We start from the raw sequence: 22,818 nt of genomic DNA on the forward strand, positions 1-22,818 counted from the left end.
TGTTCTCTCTGTTTGTTAGGATGTATTAATTTATCACCAGGTTCATTCCTCTGATTAATCAAGGGCAAAGATTTAGAACTCACAGGCTCCAATGCTTTCAGGGAGGGTACAAGAAAACATTGTAAAAAGAGACCAGAATGACCAATGCTTACGAAATAAAAGACTCTTCAGTCACAGGACCAGGTTTATGAGTTACCATAAGAGCTGGAGGGGTGGGGTGAGTAATGGGGCTGATGACCGTCACCCACTGTGCACATGATTAAAGAAACAATAAGGTAAATGTAAGGGGAGACTTCCATGTTCAGTCTCCTACAGGTGGTTGAGATAATGAAAATTAGGGAGAGTTATTTACTTTATGGGAAAATGGAACAAATTGTGAGACAAACTTCGAAAAACTTGGGATACAGTCAGCAGCACCTCATTATCGGTACGAAAACAAAGTTGCTGGAAAAGCTCAGCAGTTCTGGCAGCATCTGTGAAGGGAAAAAACAGAGCTAACATTTTGACCCTTCCTCAGAACTCAGAACTTCTACTTTGTTTTTTTCCTTTACAGATGCTGCCAGACCTGCCAGGCTATTCCAGCAACTTTGTTTTTGTGATAACACAGTGTGAAGCTGGATGAACACAGGAGGCCAAGCAGCATCAGAGGAGCAGGAGAGCTTGACGTTTCGGGTCGGGTCCCTTCTTCAGAAATGGGGGAGTGGAAGGGGATTTTGAAATAAATAGGGAGACAGGGGGAGGCGGATAGAAGATGGTAAAGGAGAAGATAGGGTGAGAGGAGACAGACAGGTCAAAGAGGCGGGGTTAGAGCCAGTGAAGGTGTATGTAGGTGGGGAGTTAGAGGGGGATAGGTTGGTCCAGGGAGGACGGACAGGTCAGGGGGGCCTCAAACTTTCCTGCTCCTCTGATGCTGCTTGGCCTGCTGTGTTCATCCAGCTTCAAACCTTACTATCTTAGATTCTCCAGCATCAGCAGTTCCTACTAACTTTGTCTTTGTTCCTGATTTATAGCATCCACGGTTCTTTCGGTCATCATTATCGGTAGCTTCCCTCACTTCTCATGTGAATTGTATGAACTTCATTCAAATATGCTCAATAATTGTGGCCCAAAATGTGCCTCCATAAAAACCACCAAGTGCATGTACGATGAACTGATATATTTCAGTTTTAAAATTGTTGATTCCCTCAATGCAAATCTATTTATCAATAGAGATGGAGGGGGCTGAAATGATTAATATTGGAACATAAGAAATAGAAACAGGAGTGGGTTATTCAGCACCACCCTCTTGCATTGCCATTCACGAGATTATGGCTGGTCGTCTACCTCAACACCCTTTTCCACACTATCTCCATAGACCTTGATATCTTTGTTATGTTAAAATCTATCAATTCCATCTTGAGTATACTCAATGACCAGACCTCCTCATCCCTTTAGGGTACAGGCTTCCAAAGATTCACTGACATTTGAGTGAAGAAATTCCTCCTCATCTCCAGAACAGAAGCACATAAGTTACAGCAACTCATGATTAAAAAACTTGGTGCTCTATTTGTGCCACACATTGAGTCCATTGTCCAGTGATAGTTCAAGAAACAGTAAGACATAACTGTGCAGCAGGTAATTCAGAGGCAAGTCAAGAAGCTTATTGCTAGGCTGAAATTTCTGGGCCAGCTCCATCGGGAAAATACTCAGGTATAAATTAGACCATAAGACAGAGGAGCAAAAGCAGTCTATTCAGTCATCCCACAACCAGCCCAGCTCATCCCCGCCTCCTTAACCTGTTCTTCCTCTCACCTATCCCCTCCTCCCACCTCAAGCCGCACCTCCATTTCCTACCTACTAACCTCATCCCACTCCCTTGACCTGTTTGTCGTCACTGGACTGACCTATCCCCTCCCCACCTATCTTCTCCTCTATCCATCTTCTATCCACCTCCTCCTCTCTCTCTATTTATTTCAGAACCCTCTCCCCCACCCGCTTTTCCGATGAAGAGTCTAGGCCCGAAACGTCAGCTTTTGTGCTCCTAAGATGCTGCTTGGCCTGCTGTGTTCATCCAGCTCCACACTTTGTCATCCCCCATTCAGCTACTGAGTCAGCTTTGCCATTCAATGAGATCTCGGCTGGTCTGATAATACGAGTATGTGAATATATGAACATGAAATGAGAACAGGTCACTTGGCCCTTTGAGTCTGCCCTGCTAATCTGTAAGATCATGGCTGATCTGATATTAATCTCAACTCTACCATCCTGCATATTACCAATAATCTTTCATCCATTGAGTAATCCAGAATCTGTCTAACTCTGCCTAAAAAATAATTAAAGATTCTACATTCACTGTCTTTTGAAGAAGGAAATTCCAAAGACACACAACCCTGAGAGAAAAATGTTTCCTAATCTTTGTCTTAAATGGGTGCTCCCTTATTTTTAAACTATGTCCCCTAGTTTTAGATTCTTCCACAACAGGAGTCTTCCAACCGGTCAAGTCCCCTTAGGGCCTGCATGTTTCAATCAAGTCATCTCTAAACTCCAGAGGATGAAGGCCTAGTTTGACTGACCTTTTTTTGTGATGCAATCTGCTCTTTCCAGGTATTAGTTTAGTAAACCTAGCCCCTTTGCTTAAGTATTCTCTTTAGGTTCATTTTCTAAGTGATATGTGCCTTTCCTACTTTACCTACCGAAAAGTAACTTTACTTGTGTTAAAATTCTTTTGGCAATTGTGTACAAAAGCCAGGCATCAATCTTAATCATCAATTTCACTTCCCTGCCTTTTCTCTGTAACACTCGATTTCTTGACTGATTAAAAATCTACTTTGGCCTTGGCCCATCCTCTACAGCCTAGATTCATTACCCTCAAGGAGAGCAAGTGTCATTGGCTACATCCATATTTGGCCCTGCCACAGTTCTATGGGTGATGGGGGAGATTTCAAACGTGCCAGCGGCATGTTGCCTAAGTGAGGTCATTTTGGACAAGTAATGCTCAATTTAGGGCCTCATCTCATGAATATACCAATTTACCAGATGGCAGAAGAGGCCTGTATGCAATATGTAGCCTGGTAGTTTTAACCCTGTGGGCTGCTGGTGCGTATGGGAGGGAGTATTTTGTTGTCCTGGCGTTCTGAGTCCCATTGAATCTGGGACTTGCAACCTTATTTGCAAAATCTCTCATCTACACATTTCTTGTGATTTAAATATTAAAAAAAGGAGCAAAAGTAGGCCGCTTCATCTATTAAGTTGAACATTCCAAATATTATTCAGTTACTTTAATAGCTTTAAACATACTTTTAAGTGATTTTTCCATCAATAGTGGGTTATCAATGTTAAATAATGCAATGTGTCTCCATTTTGGGCACATAGTGCCAGCATTGAACATAATTAACTCATGTACAAACATGAAACTACATGTCAATGAAAGCCCCTGCTTCAGTGTTTAAAGAAAAATCTTAAATTCCAGTGATAGCAACCCTTCATTGTGCCAGTGTAAACCATCCCATATCAGACACAATGGCCTCCCTGAAGAAGGTTGTTAATTTGTTTTAGGCTTGTAAACAGTTTGTAATGTAGTTACATAATCCTTGCAACTGCCGTTTTATATTGACTTCCTACAGTCAGTAGTAAGAGGTTTTCATCCCATCAGTTCAGAATGGATATAAACTAAACTTCCAGAGGCAAAGGAGAATATGTTAAACTTCTGGTTAACCAGAATAAGGAGAGAAATCCCTGGAGTAACTAAGTGGATCTGGCTCAGTTAATATTTTGGAGTTGAATAGTTTCTTCTGGAAGACTACTTGAATAAGAATAATTACAGTTGAAGAGTATTTTCAGTACTATGGTTTTTTGTTTGATTTCCAGCGCGCACAGTATTTCAGTTTAATCTATTTAACCATTCCATTTTTTATTTAACATTAAATCATGAAAACCGAATAAACATCATAAAACTAAATCATACACTGTAATACTTGGAAGAAACTTTACTAAAATCTTACTAATCATAGTATGACAGATTTAATTACAATGCTCGTTTTTAATACTAGAGTTGTAGTTGCAAAAGTTCAATAATGTTTGTCATGTCATAGCAACACATGAATCACTACAAGACATTTTACAATTATTGCATGCTATTTTAAATAGCTATCAAACAGGAATGTACAAAGTGAAACATTTTACTGCCTTGAAAACTGGCAGCCTAACCCATTATAATATTTAGTTTTAAGTAAAAGGTGATTGAGTTCATCTTTGATTTAGAAGCAAATGTAAGTCCGAAGTCTGACAAGTGTACCATAACAGAGGTATTGTTGCTGGACTATTAATCCAGAAACTCAGCTAATGTTCTGGGGACCTGGGCTTGAATTCTTCCACAGCAGATGGTGGAAGTTGAATTCAATAAATATCTGGAATTAAGAATCTACTGAAGGCCATGGAGCCATTGCCGATTGTCAGAAAAACTCATCTGGTTTGGTAATGTTCTTCAGGGAAGGAAATTGGCCATCCTCACCTACACTTGGCTACATATAACTCCAGATCCACAGTGATGTGGTTGACTATGAACTACCCTCCGCAACAGACTCGCAAGCCACTCAGTTGTAACTATCTCTAAGAAATCTTAACACATAAATGAAACAGGACACACCACCTGGCATAGACCTAAGCAAGAGAAAAGACAATAGCAGAAACAGCCTGTTGACTACTTAATCTCCTTCTTACTAACATCTGACACCAAGGCAACCATGGGCAAAGAAACTTCTGGCTGAATACTACATACCATCTGCCTGCAGCTGGTGAATCAGTGCTCCTCCATGTTCAACAATACTTGGAGGAAGTACTGAGTGTGGTAAGGTTGCAAAATGCACTTTAGGTGGGAGATTTCAATGTCCACTATCGACACTGGCTCAGCAGCAATATGACTGATTGTGCTGGCCTGGTCCTAAAGGACAGAGCTGTCAGACTGGGTATGCAGCAGGTGGTGAGGTAACCAAGAAGACAGAAAAACATATTTGAAGTCATCCTTACCAATTCACCTGTTGCAGATATGTCTGTTCAAGATAGTATGGTAAGGGTGACCGCTGTGGAGTCTTTGTGGAGATGAAGTCCTGCTTTCACATTGAAAACACCCTTCATCATGTTGTGTGGCACTGTCACCATGCTAAATGGGACAGACTTTGACAGATCTAGCAATTCAAGACTGGGCACCTGTGGCCATCAATAGCAGCAGAATTGTACTCCAGCTCAATCTGTAACCTCACAGCCTGGCATATCCCCGACTCAACCATTACCATCAAGCCAGCGGATCAACCCTGGCATGCCAGGACCAGCATTAGACAACTCATTTTAAGATATGCCTATCTGGTGAAGGGGCACCTGTTCAGAAATGAGATGCGGTGGAATTTCTTCAGCAAGAGGGGGGATAATTTGTGGAACCTATTGCTGCAGAGGGCTGTGGAGGCCAAGTCACTGAGTATATTTAAGGCAGAGATAAGTCTTGATTGGTAAGCAGATGGACATTACAGGCAGAAGGCAGAAGAATAGGGTTGAGAAACGTATCAGGCATGATCAAATGGCAGAGCAGACACGATGTGCTGAATGGCCTAATTCTGCCCCGTAGCATCAGAGTCATAAAGCATGGAAACAGATCCTTCAGTCCAATTTTCCATGCCAAGAAAGTTTCTAAACCAAACTAGTCCCACTTGCATGCATTTAGCCCTCTAAATCTTTTCTATCCATGTATCTGTCCAAATGTCTTTTAAATGTTGTAACTGTACCTCCATCTACCACTTCCTCTGGTAGTTCATTCCGCATACAAACTACCTTTTATGTGAAAATGTTGACTAGCGAGTTTTGAGAAGATTTGTAACTCATGTTGAGGTTCTGGATGTGAGATTGCTCGCTGAGCTGGAAGGTTAGTTTTCAGACGTTTCATCACCATTCTAGGTAACATCATCAGTGAGCCTCCGACGAAGCGCTGGTGTTATGTCCCGCTTTCTCTTTATCTGTTTAGGTTTCCTTGGGTTTGTGATGTCATTTCCTGCATTGGTGATGTCATTTCCTGTTCTTTTTCTCAGGGGATGGTAGATTGGCTCCAAATCAATGTGTTTGTTGATGGAGTTCCTGTTGGAATGCCATGCTTCTAGGAATTCTCGTGCGTTTCTCTGTCAAACAGAGACACGCACGAGAATTCCTAGAAGCATGGCATTTCAACCAGAACTCCATCAACAACACATTGGCTCCAAATCAATCTACCATCCCCTGAGAAAAAGAACAGGAAATGCCATCACCAACGCAGGAAATGACATCACCAACCCAAGGAAACCTAAACAGATAAAGAGAAAGCGGGACATAACACCAGCGCTTCGTCGGAGGCTCACTGATGATGTTACCTAGAATGGTGATGAAACGTCTGAAAACTAACCTTCCAGCTCAGCGAGCAATCTCACATCCAAAATGTTGACTCTCTGGTCCCTTTAAATCTTTACCCTCTCACCTTAAAAATATGCTCTCTAGATTTGAACTCCCTTAACCTAAGGAGAAGACCTCTGCTATTCACCTAATCCATGCCTCTCATGATTTTATAAACGTCTTTAAGGTCACCCCTCAACCTCTAATACTCCAGAAAGACATCCTAGCTTATCCAGCTTTTCCTTATAACTCAAACAATGCAGTCTCACGAAGATTCTTGTATATCTTTTCTGTATCCTCTCCAATTTAGTAATATCCTTCCTATAGTAGGACACCAGCACTTTACACAGTATTCTAAAAGTGGACTCACCAACATACCGTACAACTGCATCAATGACTTCGTAAGTCCTATATTTAATGGCCACAGCAATGAAAGCAAGTGTGTCAAATGCCCTCTTAATTGCCCTGTCTACCAGTGATGCAAATACTTTACCAGCATTTTGGGTAGTGATGGGATCAGATGCACTATCTTATGATTTCATGGTTTTAGGTCAGAGGCTAGAAATACTGTGGTGAGTAACTCACTTCCTGTGTCCCCAAATTTGGTACACAAGCTACAAGGCACAAATCAGGAGTGTGATGGAATGTTCCCCAGTGGCCTGGATGGGTGCAGCTCCCAACAACACTCTTGACACAGAGCTTGAAACCATCCCAGGACAATGCAGCCTGCTCAATTGACAACATATCCACAAACATCTACGCTCTCTATCACAATGCTCAGCATCAGCAGTGTGCACAATCTTCAAGATGTACTGCTGAAATTCACCAGAGATCATTAGACAACACCCTTCAAACCCATGACCACTTCCACCCATCAGGACATGGACAACAGATACATAGGAACATCACCACCTGCAAGATTCCCTCCAACCAACTCACCATGCAGACTTGGAAACACATTACCATTTCTTTACTGTCACTGGGAAAAAATCTGGAATTTCCTCCCTAACAGCATTGTGGGTCTACCTACAGCACATGGACTGTAGTGGTTCAAGAAGGCAGCTCACCACCACCTTCTCAAAGTAAACTAGGGTTGGACAATAAATGCTGGCCAGACAGCAATGCCCACATAATACAAGTGAATAAAAAATATTCAATTTATTGAGATCAAGGAAGTTTTAGACCGATTTTCCCTTTACAAACAAGAATTTATTTCCTTGCCCTTTGCTATGCTCCACTGAATGCTGGAATCTTGGCAAAATGCCTTTCTATGTAAGAGCCTGGGCACCAAGCACATTGGTTGACTTTCAGCAGGAGTCAACTGATAGGAGCAAAGGTTAAGACTCATGTGACATTTCACACCCACGCTCTCCCCGTACTTGAGGCCAAGTAAAACACTAATGCTGAATTCAGTAGAGATTAGCCAAAACAACACACACCAATGCTTAAACATGATATTTTCTTGGGTTTTTTTTGGCTCCGATCCAAACAGGATACTGCACTTAACCACAGAAACCCTGGGGAGTTCAATAAATTTGTTATGTTGGACACAAAGTGAACAGAAAGACATGATCCAAATTTTTAAACTATTGGAAATAGTAATGAAATGAAAGGAACTTACATAACCTACATATCTAACTGGATAACTAGGAACTAAAAAACTCAAATGCATTGCCTACAAATAAAACTAGAGTACCATGAACCATTTGCACTGGTATCATGTCAATGTGAAAATATGCCTCATCAACAATGGGTTTCATCCTAGTTCAATGCTACATTCAGTTTTGGGCAGAAAATCTCTGAAAATACATAATGCATTGGTCTTAGAGATGGTAAAATGACTGTTACAAGGGCTTAAAGGCTTACAAAATGATACAACAGGTCACATAAACCTAGTTTATAGAACATAGAACATAGAACAGTACAGCACAGAACAGGCCCTTCAGCCCACAATGTTGTGCCGACCATTGATCCTCATGTATGCACCCTCAAATTTCTGTGACCATATACATGTCCAGCAGTCTCTTAAATGACCCCAATGACCTTGCTTCCACAACTGCTGCTGGCAACGCATTCCATGCTCTCACAACTCTCTGCGTATATTCACATAAATTTAGAATATTAAGTATTTGTCTAATTGAGGTATTTAAAATGATAAATTCCATTAACAATCATTTTTATTGGTGAATGACGCCCTGCACAAAGATGTGTTTGTACCTTTTGTAAATATTGAAATAGGTTGAGCAAAGCACATAAATTTCTACTTTAATAGAACCAGAATCATACCCTGTATCTAGGAACAAAGGAACAGAGTAAGCCATTCAATACATTCGAGTCTGCCCTGCTTTCAAAATGTCATCTAAAACAAGGCAAAATAATCTTATTCTACGTTCCTATTTTGTGCTTAATGTGAAAACAAATCTGATTTCACGATGACAACACCCTTCAGCTATTGAATTGCCTGTGAGTTGATTCACACATCACTGAGTACTGCTGCTGCAAGCTAGTGCTGATTCAGAATTGGGCCCCTCATTCATGGTATTGGCTGCGAACATCTTCTTCACAGGCCAGTAATTATGGAAGCAATGAACATTTGCATCTGACTGGCATAATAAAATTACACAAAATTCTAACTCAGCAAGAGACTTTAATTTAGAACAATAAAGTGAAAAGGTTTTGTAAAGATCTTGTCTTTTGATGAAAGCAGTTTGTTACAATATATATCATCCTGCAAAACTATGGAAAGTTATTCACTGACCCGACTTGTGGGTTCCAGAAAACGTTTCATCGTCCAACTGAGAGAAGATCCATCACCCTGCTTGGATTTCACACTAGGCGATGGACTCTTTGAAGATAACCCTGTGGGAAAAAGGCATTTAACTTCACAAATGTTCTCTTGCATTAATGACTGGTTTTATATTAGTAAATTTCTACAGGAAGAATCCTGGCAATATAAAAAAAAATCTTGGCAACCTGCAACATGGGGACTGGAATCGTGCTAATGTGAAAAATGCCTCATTTGCACTGGTTTTCACACTGATACAATATTATGTTCAGTTTTGAGCTGTGATCCTCTGAAAATACACGATATTTGTCTAACAGTGCATATGGACGAGAATGATAGAAGGGCTTAAAGGGTTACTTAATGACCCAACGGGTCACATAAATTTGGCTCACACGCTTTTAAGCTTATAAGATTGAGCAATCATCTAATTAAGGTATTTTAAAGGGATTAAAAAAATTCACTGAGACAGATCAAGAGAAATTATTTCCTTTGGTCCTTCCTCAAAATCTGGGGACAGGATTTACCACACTCCATCCATGATCTGGACCAGAATTTCAGGCTATCCTGTTTATCAAATTTGTTTGATAAATTCTTTTTTCAAACTGGAGGTTTGATATAGAAATATTGGTAATTTCCATCAGAACCCTTTAATCAAGACATATGCACTTAATCTAGCAAACTGATGCGTTCTATGTTCCTTATCTGAACACGAGGTGTTGATCGTCTTCTTATCAATATAGGTTGTAATTGGTAATCTTGCATTCACTATCAACAGTTGTAAACAACAGGTGGTCTAGTTGTTCAATTTTGCCAGTTAGTGTTGTAAAAGACTGGTTACTACAAACTGGCTTAATGTAGGAGAAAAAAGGTAGAGAGAAATAAATAAATTATATAAAAGGAGCCAGTCAGGACAAGTCAGAAACAGCTGTCCTCACTTGGTCTAGCCTACATCTAACTCCAGACCCATAGCAATGTGATTGATTCTCTATTGTATCCCAGACAAGAAAGTGGAATCTTACGTACAACACAGAAACACAGATCACACGTCAAAAAAGATGTTGGACGTGATCTATACGCATTTCAGTAAGGGGTTCGACAAGGTTCCTCATGGTAGACTGCTTAGCAAGGTTAGATCACAGATTAGAGGGAAAACTAGCTTTTCAGACTGGAGGCCTGTCACTAGTAGTGTGCCACAAAGATTGGTGCTGGGTCCACTGCTTTTCATCACTTATATAAATTATTTGGATGTGAACACAGGAGGTCTGGTTAGTAAGTCTGCAGATGACACCAAAATTGGAGATGCAATGGACAGCAAAGAAGATTAGCTCAGAGTACAACAGAATCTTGATCAGACAGGCAGATGGGCCAATAGGCCAAGGCATGGCAGATGGAGATTACTTTAGATAAATGTGAGGTGCTACACTGTGGAAAAGCAAATCAGAACACGACTTATACACTCAATGGTAAGGTCCTGGGGAATGTTGCTGAACATAGAGACCTTGGAGTGCAGGTTCGTAGATCCTTGAAGGTAGAGTCACAGGTGAATAGGATAGTGAAGGAGGCATTTGGAACGCTTGCCTTTATTGGTCAGTGCATTGACTATAGGAATTGGGAGGTCATGTTGCAGCTATACAGGACATTGGATAAGCCATTATTGGAATTCTGTGGACAATTCTGGTCTCCCTGCTATATGAAGAATCTTGTGAAACTTTATAAGGTTCAGAAAATATTTACAAGGATGTTGCCAAGATTGGAGGGTTTGAGCAATAGGTAGAGGCTGAATAGGATGAATAGATTGCCCTGCATTGTCAGAGACTGAGGGGTGACCTTATTGAGGTTTGTAAAATCATAAGGAGCATGGAGAGGGTAAATAGACAAGGTTTTTTCCCTGGGGAGGGAGAATCCAAAACAAGGGGGTGTAGATTTAATGTGAGAAGGGAAAAGGGACATGAGAGCCAACGTTTTAAGGCAGAGGGTGGTGCATGTATGGAATGAGCTGCCAGAGAAAGTGGTGGAGGCTGGTACAATTACAACATTTAAATGGTATCTGGATGGGTATCTGAATAGGAAAGGCTTTGAGGGACATGGGCCAAAAGCTGATAACTAGGACTAGATCTTTTAGGATATCTGATCAGCATGGATCAGTTGGGCTCAAGGGGCTGTTTCTGTGCTGTACATGTCTCTGACTCTATGAAGCAGTAAATTTTTCACATAATCTTCAATGCACAATAATCTTGTTTCCATCCAAACTGGTGAAAATTTCACCTGGGGTATCAGAAAATGGAATTTTTACATCTTCCAAAATACATACTTTATGAGAAGAAAAAAAATGGAAGGAAAGAGGAAATTCAGAAGCTGTTGGTACCTGTGGTGTGTGATAGTTGTCCATCTTTACTTGTGTTCTCCCGATGTGTCGTACGTGCTATCACCTCATCCATTTCCTGTTCTGAGATCTGTAGGGCAATTGGGAATGGGAGAAATAAACATTGTTTTAACTAAAATAACCATTTTGCTGTCTGGTTATCATAACGATTGCAGATTAAACTTTCAGAGTTCACTGTGGGATTCATTTACCATTATAGTGTGAGCTAATCAGTTCATGGGAAAAAATTACTTTAGCAATTAGCAAAGATTTTATAAAGTCTTGGTCCTATGTACAGCTTTATGCATTAATAATGTACATCAGGAATTTGGATGGGGAGGTCAATGGGTTTCACTGAGTTTCCACAACTGAACTCCTAATATGCATGTCCAAGATCACACCATCTACTCACCTATTACCACAATACTAAAATACTGTGAACCATTTTGCATTAGCCTGAGCCAAGTTAAATACCTTTAGAAGTTGTGCACACTTAATTTCATCTCTGAACAAATGGATTCTATCAGCCTCTCAAGTAGAATCTGTTTTCCAGGTGTTGGATTATCTATCCCTGATTTAAGATCGTAATAAATAGGAAAAGGAGTAGGTCATTCAGCCCCTCGAGCCTCCTCCACCATTCAGTAGGATCATGGCTGAGCTAACATACTTCATACCCACTTTCCCGCATTTTCTCCATAACCTTCTATTCTCCTATTATCAAAAATCAATCTATCTCAGCCTTAGATGCACACAAGGACTCTGCCCCCACAGCTCTCCATGGCAACAAGTTCCAAAGACTCTTAATCCTCAGAGAAGAAATTCCTCTTCACCTCATTCATAAAATGGTCCCCCCTTTGTTCTGAGACTATACTCTCTGGTCCTAGACTCTGCTATGAGGGGAGACATCCTCGCAGCATTTACCCTGTCAAGCCCTGAAGAATCCTACATGTTTCAATGAGACCACCTCTCATTCTTCTAAACTCCAGTGAATCGAGTCTCAAACTGTTTATTCATAAAGCAATCCCTACATGCAAGGGATTATCCAAACAAACCCCTCTCTGAACCGTCTCCAATGAAGTTATAAAAACCGAAAGAACTGTGGATGCTGTAAATCAGGAACAAAAACAGAAGTTGCTGGAAAATCTCAGCATGTCTGGCAGCATCTGTGAAGAAAAATCAAAGTTAACATTTCGGGTCCGGAGACTCTTCCTCAGAACTGGGGAAGGGTCACCAGACTAGAAACATTAATTTCAATGAAGTTACATATCTTCTTACAGCGGGGGACCAAAACTGCACACATTGCTCCAGATATAACCTCACCAGCACCAGTAAGACTTCCCTGCTCTTACACACCAACCTCCTTGAAATAAGGGCCAGGATTCCAATAACTTTCCTAATTACCTGCTGCATCTGTATACTAACTTTGTGTCTCATGCACAAGTCTCCTGGTGTTGCAGTTTCCTGCACTTTTTCGCCATTTAAATAATATGCTTTTGTTCTCCCTTCCAAAATGAACAACATCATATTTTCCTACATTACACTCCATTTGACAACCCTTTAGCCACTGACTTCTCATTTCTTTTTAAACTATTTATATGCCTCTTGCAACTTGCCTTTTCAACTATTTTTGTGTTGTCCCCAAATTTGCTTACAGTACATTCATTTCCTTCCTCCAAGTCAACATACATTATAAATAGAATCCCACACTGATACCTGTGGAACTCCATTGTTTACAAATCACTAACATGAAAAGGAACCTATCCCCACTCTCACTGTTTCTTGCCCATTAACCAATTCTCTATCCATGCCAATATACTATCTCCAACACTGTGGGCTCTCATCGTGTGACTTAACCTTTTGTGGGATACTTTGTCAAATGCCTTCTAGAAGGCCAAATACAACACATCTACTGGTTTGCCTCTATCCACTCTGCTTGAGACTTGCTCAAAAAACTAATGAATTAGTCAGATATGATTTCCTTTCATGAAGCCATGCTGACTCTGCTTAATTAGATTATGATTTTCCAAATTTTCCTCTATTACTTTCTTAATAATTGATTCCAGTGCCTATCAAACAATAGATTTTAGGTTCAAAAACAAAGTTGCTGGAAAAGCTCAGCAGGTCTGGCAGCATCTGTGAAGGGAAGAAACAGAGTTAACGTTTTGGGTCTGGTGACCCTTCCTCAGAACAGAGCATTAGAGTTTGATGACAATGTAACTCTTTGGGGACTGAAAAACATCTGAAAAGTCATGTTGACTCTGATTTGTCAAGGCATTGTCCTGAGAGAAGAATCAGAGAATGCCCATCACCAATTTTGTTAAGCTGAAACAGACACAGTTCGTGCACACGTAGCTTCTAGTACATAAAAAATGTGCAACACTGCAAGCTCAACTGACAATCTTAAATTGGTTGTCAGTGTAATTCTTCATGCACTCAGGATTAACAAAGAACAATACAGCACAGGAACAGGCCCTTTCACCCATCACGACTGCACTGATGCATGAAACCATTCTAAACTAAAAAATGTTTGCCTCTATGTGGTCCATATTCATCTATTTTGTGCCTATTCATATATCTGTTAAGATACCCCTTGAAAGTTGCTATTGTATCCGCTTCTATTACCTTCTCTGGCTGTGCATTTCAGGCACTCTAAAATATCTTACCTCTTACATCTCCTTTAAACCCAATCCCTTTTACCTTAAACCTATGTCTCCTAGTAATTAACACTTCCACCCTGGGAAAAAGACTCCAACTATCCATGCCTCTCATAGTTTTACAAACTTCTATAAGATTGCCTCTCATCCTTCGGTGTTTAAATGAAGACAAAACAAGTTTGTCCAATCTCTTCTCATAGACAATACCCTGAAAACCAGGCAACATCCTTGTCAACTGTTTTTGCACCCACTCCAAAGCCTCTACAGCTTCTGGTAGTGACAACCAGAACTGTACACAATATTCTGAATGTGGCCCAACTAAAGCTCGATACATTCACAAAATGACTTGCCAATTTTTACACTCTATGCCCTGACTGATGGAGATTAGCATACCATTTGCCTTCTTGATCACCTTATCCACTTGATTTGTTGCTTTCAGGGAAGTGTGGACCTGTACACCTCGATCCTATGTTGATGCTACTAAGAACCGTTTACTGCAATTTCCCTCCTGCATTAGATCTCCCAAAATGCATCACCTTAAATTTTTCCAAATTAAATTCCATTTTCCATTTCTCCATGTTACCTATATCTTACTGTAACCTCAGGCAATCCTCCTCATTATACCCTGCTCCCAATCTTTGTGTTGTCCATAAACTCACTAATTAGGTCACCTATATTGTCCTTCAAATCATTTATATATATTAAAAACACTAGGGTCCAGCACACATTACTGTGGAACACAACTGGTCACAGGATCTCCAGTCAAAAAAACACCCTTCCACTGCTACTCTATGTTTTCTAAGACTAAGCCAGTTGTGGTATACATTGTACCAAATCACTGTGGATCCCATGTGACTTTACCTTTTGCATCAGCCTGTCATGTGGGACCTTGTCAAAGGCATTGCTAAAGTCCATGTAAACAACATCTACCACTCTACCCTCATTGATCATTATCCAGCATTGCCTAATTACTGAGTTTCAAGTTTTGTAACTGCAAGGTGTGTGTGCGCGTGCATGTGCGTGTGTGTTACATAATATATTAGAGAGAGAGATATGCTGTCTGATCTGATCCGATCCTTCAGTCGTCGGGATGTACAATCTTCATACCTAGTATCACACCAGTATTGAAATTCACAGACCTTATTATTCACCTTTGTTGTAAGAACAGAAAAGCAAAATATTTTTAAGAAGAAATGAAAATGGAAAATGGATGTACTCATACAATCACACAAAGTTAGCTTACAGAAACTCAAATGGTGTGTTGGACTTTATTGAAAGTTAGTTGTAATTCACAAATCTGTCTTAATATAATTTTACAAGGCTTTGGTGTAACCACAGCTAGAACACCGTACGCAGTTTTGGTTGCTATTTTAAAAGAAAGATATACTTCTATTGGAGGCCTTGCAGTCAGTAGATAAATCAGTGGGATAACAGGATTGTTCTACGATGTACAAATTAGTTCTATATTCTCTGGAACTTAGAAAAATGAAAGGTGATCTCATTGAAACATACAAGATTATGAAGGGACTTGATAGAACAGATGGTGAGACATGTTTTCCTCTGACTGGGGAATCTAAAACATGGGGTCACAGTCTTCTGATATAAGGGTAAGGGGTCAATCATTTAGGACTAAAAGAGAAATTTCTTCACTTACAAGGGTGCGATTCTTTGGAATGCTCTGCCCTTGGGGGATATGGGATGCTTCATCCTTGAATACATAAAAGGGAATAACAGACTTAGACTCTAAGGGAATCAAACCAAAGCATACACTGGACAGGAGCATACTGCATCCTATTCATCTTAAAATAGAGCTGTCAAATGAATTAGCGTGAGTGGGAAGATGGATTTGATGCTGCAAGTCATAAAGGGTGGAGCAGACATATGTGATCTACTGTTGCTTCTGGTTCTTATGCTCTTATGGAAAAATAAGTGGCAAGTAACACCTGATTTTCAGGTCTAACTCTGCATACAACAACATGCATGTGAACAGAGCAAACTCGGTACCATGAGGTGTCAGCAACCCTAACAAATGGGTTCAAATGAACTGTGGGCATTACTAAGGGCAATCTCATGTGAACATTATGAGGGTGAGCAATCCTCTCATAAATCTGGTTGCATTCATCTTGCAGGAGAAGGCAGTGCATAGTTTGAAATAAGTGTGAGACACAGATCGTGCTATGCTGGTGTTCTACATGTTAACCCTGACAGAGAAGGTAATGTAGAGATTCTGAAGGTGCCATCACTCAGGACTTGGGCAATATTAAGACGTGAAGTCATCCAGAAGAGGCTTATTTGATAGCTGTACATATGGAAAAATGTGAGGTTATTCATTTTAGCAGGAAGAACAGAGGAGCTGAACAATATTTAATTAGAAAAAGACTACAAAAAGCTACAGCATACTGGGATTTGCTAGATCTCATCCATGAATAAACAAAAGCTATCATTCAAGTTCAACAGCTAAGGGGGAAAGCAAAAGGAATAATGGGTCTTTATTTCAAAGAGAATACAATATAAAGGAAGGAAGTTTTTGCTGAAACTTTGCAAAGCAATAGTTACAGCACACTAAGAATACTGTGAACAGTTTTGGTCTTCTTTTCTAAGGAAAGATACACCAGCACTGGAAGTAGTTGATAAGAACATAAGAACTAGGAGCAGGAGTAGGCCATTTGGCCCTTCGAGCCTGCTCTGCCATTCAATAGGATCATGGCTGATCTTTTCGTGGACTCAGATTCACTTACCCGTGTTCTCACTATATCCCTTAATTCCTTTATTGTTCAAAAAAATATCTAACTTAGCTTCAAAAAAGTTTACTGAAGTAGTTCAGAAAAAGTTGACCCCAGTTTTGGGAATTTTTTTTATATATGCAAGGTTAAGCAGGTTGGGCATGTACTGAAGAGTTTACAAGAATGAGGGATGACCTGATTGAAACATTTCCGATTCTTACAGGACTTGACAGGGTAGATGCAGAAAAGTTGTTTCTCCTTCTCTAGGAGAGTCTAGGACCAGAAGGCATTATCCCAGAATAAGGGGCCTCACTTTAAGACAGAGATGAGGAAGAATTTCTTCCCTCAGCTGGTAATGAATCTGTGGAATTCTTTGCCATATACAGTTGTGGAGGCGGGTCATTAAATATATTCAGGGTTACGATAGGCAGATTTTTAATCATGGAGGGTATTGAGGATTTTGGGGAAAAAACAGGACAGTGGAGTCGAGTATTGTCACATCAACCATTATCTCATTAAATGGTGGACAGACTTCTGCTTCTATGTTTTATGGTTTTAGGGGTAGGGCTGAGATCAGCAACCATCCAAAAGATTGCTCGTTGATGCAGGCAGCAACTCTCACTGTCTCTGGCCAGTGACGTCACAGACTGCGCACCTGAATACATGATAACAAAGTGTGGAACTGGATGAACACAGCAGGCCAAGTAGCATCTTAGGAGAACAAAAGCTGACGCTTCGGGCTGAGACCCTTCATCAGAAAAGGGGAATGGGGAGAGGATTCTGAAATAAATAGGGAGAGAGGGGGATGGATAGAGATCCCCTGAGGTTGGTCCAGAGGGAGGAGGGTAACTTCTTCAGGTTAGGGATCCTGGAAGAGGCTTCGCAGTGAGGTTAAAATTGTGAGCAGAGATAGTGGGAACTGCAGATGTTGGAGAATCCGAGATAACAAAGTGTGGAGTTGGATGAACACAGCAGGCCAAGCAGCATCTTAGGAGCATAAAAGCTGATGTTTCGGGCCTAGACCCTTCATCAGAAAAGCTTTTGTGCACCTGAATGCATGTCAAGTACGCCCCTACTGCATTGGCAGAATACAAGACCTTTCCTTTTTCCTGTAATGCTATGGGATCATTCAATCAACTCCCATGGTAAAACATTTTCTGTCCACTGAGAAAGAATTAAACAGTAGTTCTCTGCACATTTCAGATGATGGTAACACCACATCATCACATGATGCATGAAAACTGTAGTTTTTTAATGCTAGGCAGTGTCAACTACCACAGCACAGCCAATGCAGGACTCAATATAGCATTGCGAGTCACTATTAAAATCTCAGTAGCAACTTTTCAGAAGATCAGAAACTAGGCAGAAAGCGTGTGAATAAAGTGTGAAGCTGGATGAACACAGCAGGCCAAGCAGCATCTCAGGAGCACAAAAGCTGATGTTTTGGGCCTAGATCCTTCGCCCTCTCTGATGAAGGGTCTAGGCCCGAAACGTCAGCTTTTGTGCTCCTGAGATGCTGCTGGGCCTGCTGTGTTCATCCAGCTTCACACTTTATTATCTTGGATTCTCCAGCATCTGTAGTTCCCATGATCTCAGAAAGCATGTGAAATCCTGTTCTTCTCAAACTCCTGCTTACAATGATCTCAATATTCAGACTATGTTTTGATTTCCATTCAGGCATGTACGGTAAATCACATTAATACTGGTTCCTAGTGCAGAACCAGCTGCAAGCCTGCATTCATTGAGATTCACACAAAGTCCCTATGTAAAGTTATGAAGTGAACAACATCACTATTTTTTCCACCTCTACAAATTTAATGAATTGTAAATGAACAACTAATTAATCAATAGTTGAGATGCCCCTTATCCTTCATGTTGCAAACAGTTGCATATTTATGTTCCTTAATGGTTTTGTTTTGGGAGGGGGATTATATTAACATGTTTGCACTGGTGGTATTAATGTTGTTAGTTCTGTCATTTTGTTGCCAATATGACTCATTGACTTAGGAGCCTGCTTCTCATTTATTTTGAATGGTATGTACATTGATCAGATTTCAAATATTTTGCAGTCTTGCTCCAGTTATTTCCTTTCAGCCAGGCTCTTTAGATTCCACACAGTAAAGGAATGAATGCCAGAAGTTATACAAGAGTGAACGCTTTTTCAAATTCACCATGAGATCCTGAAAAATAAAACAAAGTCCACTTGTTTCATTCTCAGAAACTGTAAACCTACCACTTCATGTTAGTTTTTACTGGCATTGTAAGACCAGTAAATGGGGTTTCATTTGCCAAAGGGGAAACAACTTCAATTAAAATATCTTTTCCTTTGATTAAAAACATGAGATTATTTGAATCCTGCTTAAAAAACATTCTGTGTAAAATCATTAACACTTAATCATAATGGTACACATGGATTTGTGGCTTATCCGTACAACTAAACAACTTAGAACTTCTATAAAGTAGAGTATATTCATTTAAGATACAAATAGCATAAGCGTCAGCTTCCGGTTAATGTCCACTAGATATGTAGCAGAGTCACAGCTGTACTTGAGATGCAATTCTACAGAATGTAATTCAGGAATCTCAATTTAAACAATGTGCTCTAAAAATGTGGAAAATGGTCCAATGTGAGAGGGGTCTGTTTTAGGGAAGGAATCAGTTTGGCAATCAGTGTTGAGTTGCGGGGCAAAGTTTTCGACTAACCAAATAAGGAACCTTAACCTGTGCACAATAACAAATATCAGTCTCTGGCAAAAGCACAATCTCTGCATAATTGATGCCAATTTATCAAGAAAAACAACTCACGTAGATGTATAATACTTTGGTCATAATTCTACTGTCCATATAGTGAAATGCAGTCAAAAAGAAGCAAATTCAATGGTGCAAAATAATTTTGAACTTTCTGTTGTGGATCACTACTAAGCCAAACAAAGCAGAAAGTTCACAAGTTCAATTCCTCACTTCTGCCACATTAGTTGAGAGGAGCTACAATTTCTTTTCTTATTCTGTCTGGGACATATCAGCATCACTGGCAGGACCCAAATGTGTTGCCCATCATTAACTGCCTTGAACTGAGCAGCTTGCTAAGTCATTTCAGAGGGCAGTTAAGAGTCTGGAGTAACATATGGTCCCATCAGTTGAATGAGTACAGAACATTACATAGAAACAAACTGGAGCAGAAGTAGGTCATTCATCACTCATCCTGCTCTGCCATTCAATAAAATCATGGCTGATTTATTTGATTTCAATTTTCACATTCCTGTCTACCTGATAACCTTTGATTCCCTTGTCTAACAAGAATTTATCCACATCTACCTTAAGAACATTCAATGACCCGACCTCTACCACCTTCTGAACCAGAGGTTCCAAAGTTGCATTACTCTCAGAGGAAAAAAAAATTCAACTCACATCTGTACCAAAGGGTGACACTGAAATATTGCCCTCTAGCTCTGGACTCACTCACACCCTCTCTAAGTCCACATTGTCAAGATTGTTCAGGACCTCATATACGTTAATGAAGTCACCCCTTACTCTTCAAAGCTCTAGTGGCTTCAAAGCTTGGTCTGTCCAGTTATCCTCAGAATTAACACATTCAAGGGATCAATCTAGTAATCTTCTTGTAATAAAGGACAACCGCTTTGATTACACCCTGCATCTACATGTTCACCTTTGTGACTCATGCACTAAGAACATCTAAATCCTTGTGTCTTAAAATTCTCCAGCCATTCTTCACTGAAATAATACAATTCTTCTTCACTCTTCTTGTCAAAGTAAACAGCTCCACATTTTCCCACATAATACTATCTCGGCCAGATATTTTTCCACTCACTTGAAGTATCTATATCTGCCTGCAACTTACTTATAACTTCTTCATTACATACTTTCCTATATATCTTGGGGGAGTCTGCAAGAATCATTGCCATGCCTTCACTCCCCTCATCCACATCATTGATGTAAATTGCAAAAAGTTGAGGGAACAGCACAGACAATGCCAAAACTCCTACCTCCTACCAATCAGACAAAGGCCAATTCACACATAATTTCTATTTTCTGCCAACTAGTCAATCTTCTGTCCAAGCTACTATGTTGCTCACTTTGCCATGAGTTTGTAATTTCTGCAATAACCTCTGACGTGGCACCTTATCAAATGCCTCTGCAAGTTCTAGTACAGTATGTTTACAGGTTCTCTTTTATCCACAGCACATTACTCCATCAAAAACTCCAATAGATTGGTTGAACACAATTTCCATACGCCCATACTTCCTGATTATTTTGAGATTTTTGAAGTGTGCAGCTATCATCTCTTTAATGGTCAATCCCAAAAGCTTCCTGACAACAGATGGTCAGGTTAACTGGCCATTGTTTTTAGTTTTCTGTCTCCCTGTCTTCTTGATTAGAAGGTTATATTTGCTACAGTCAGTCTATTGGAACATTATCTCAATCTAAGCAATGTGGGGAAATTCGCACCAACGCAACCCTATTAGACGCATCTCTTTTAAGACTCTAGGATGAAATCCACCTGAACCCTGCAACTTATCAGCCTGCTACTTCATCAGTTTGCTTAGTACTACTTTGCTAATGATTGCAATTTCACTAACATCCTGTCTCTGATATACAGCTATTATCGGAATGTTTTCTATGTATGCTATAGTGAAGGCACAACATTTGTTCCTATCATCCACTGTTTCCTTATAATTATTAACTCCTCGTCTCTCTCTAGATGACCAATACAAACTTCACTTACTCTTTTCCTTTTAAAATACATGTAGAAACACTTGCTATCCATTTTTATTTTCCTAGCTAGCTTTGTCTGATATTCTAATTTATTTCTCCTGATTAACTTGGGTGACTGTGTGTGGAGTTTGCACATTCTCCCTGTGTCTGCGTGGGTTTCCTCCAGGTTCTCCAGTTTATTGCCACAGTCCAAAGATGTGCAGATTAGATGGATTGGCCATGCTAAATAGCACGGCTACACGGATAGGGTGGTGGGGGCGGGGTGTCTGGGTGGGATGACCTTTGGAGGGTCAGTGTGGACTCAATGGGCTGAATGGCCTGCTTCCATATGGTAGGGATTCTATGAGCTGTTTCAAGGCTCTCTGCTGTTCTTTATATTCTGACTAACCATCTGATCTGTCATTCATCATTGTGCAATTGTATACTTTTTTCTTAATTTTAACACTTCCCCTAACTTCATTAGTTAATTACGGACGTTGCATCCTCACCTTGGAATTTTTTTGATATAGTAGAATGTACTTATGCTGAGCATTTTTAAATATTCCTTTAAATGTATGTCACTGCATTTCTATTGATCTAACCCTTAGCCTGTATGCCAGTTCACTTCAGTTAGCTCAGCTTTCTTGCCCACACATCTACCCTTATTTAGGTTTAAGATACTAGCCTTAGGCCCAATTTTCTCCCATTACAACTGGATGTAAAATTCAATCATAGTGTGGTCACTGATACATAGGGGTGCCTTTATTCTGTGGTCATTAACTCATCCTGACATATTACACAATACTAAGTCTAATTTAATCGTTCTCTGGTGAGTTCCTGAATTTGCTGCTCAAAATTTTCTGTATCTCAATCATGTTGTCCCTCAGCCTTCTCTATTCCAAGAAAAACAACCCAACCTCTCCAATCTCTCCCTGTAGCTACAATTCCCCAGCCCTGGCAACATTCCAGTAAATCTCTGCAGAGCAATTACATCCTACCTGTAATGTACTGACCAGAACTGCACATAAGCTCCATTTGTGGCCTCACCTGTGTCTTTTACAGTTTCGTCATAATATTTCTACTTTTGTATTCTACGCTTCTGACAATAAAGCACAAAATTCCATATGTTTTCTTTACAATCTTATCTACTGGTACTGCTATCTTTAGGTACCAGTGAACTTGCAGCCATGATGT

The 22,818-nt window shown here is 40.1% G+C and overlaps 1 protein-coding gene across 1 annotated transcript in view; it reads right to left on the minus strand.

The window, feature by feature from the left end:
- Positions 1-22,818, minus strand: part of pdzd2 (PDZ domain containing 2) — a 422,227-nt gene that overhangs the window by 58,710 nt on the left and 340,699 nt on the right. The window contains exons 16-17 of the mRNA XM_048530010.2: positions 11,538-11,625; positions 9,146-9,246 (exon numbers count right to left, since the gene is read on the minus strand). Of these exons, the coding sequence (XP_048385967.2) occupies positions 9,146-9,246; positions 11,538-11,625 (189 nt within the window). The remainder of the gene's footprint in view (positions 1-9,145; positions 9,247-11,537; positions 11,626-22,818) is intronic.

This window comes from Stegostoma tigrinum, chromosome 1 (assembly GCF_030684315.1).
Source record: "Stegostoma tigrinum isolate sSteTig4 chromosome 1, sSteTig4.hap1, whole genome shotgun sequence".
Classification (NCBI taxonomy): domain Eukaryota; kingdom Metazoa; phylum Chordata; class Chondrichthyes; order Orectolobiformes; family Stegostomatidae; genus Stegostoma; species Stegostoma tigrinum.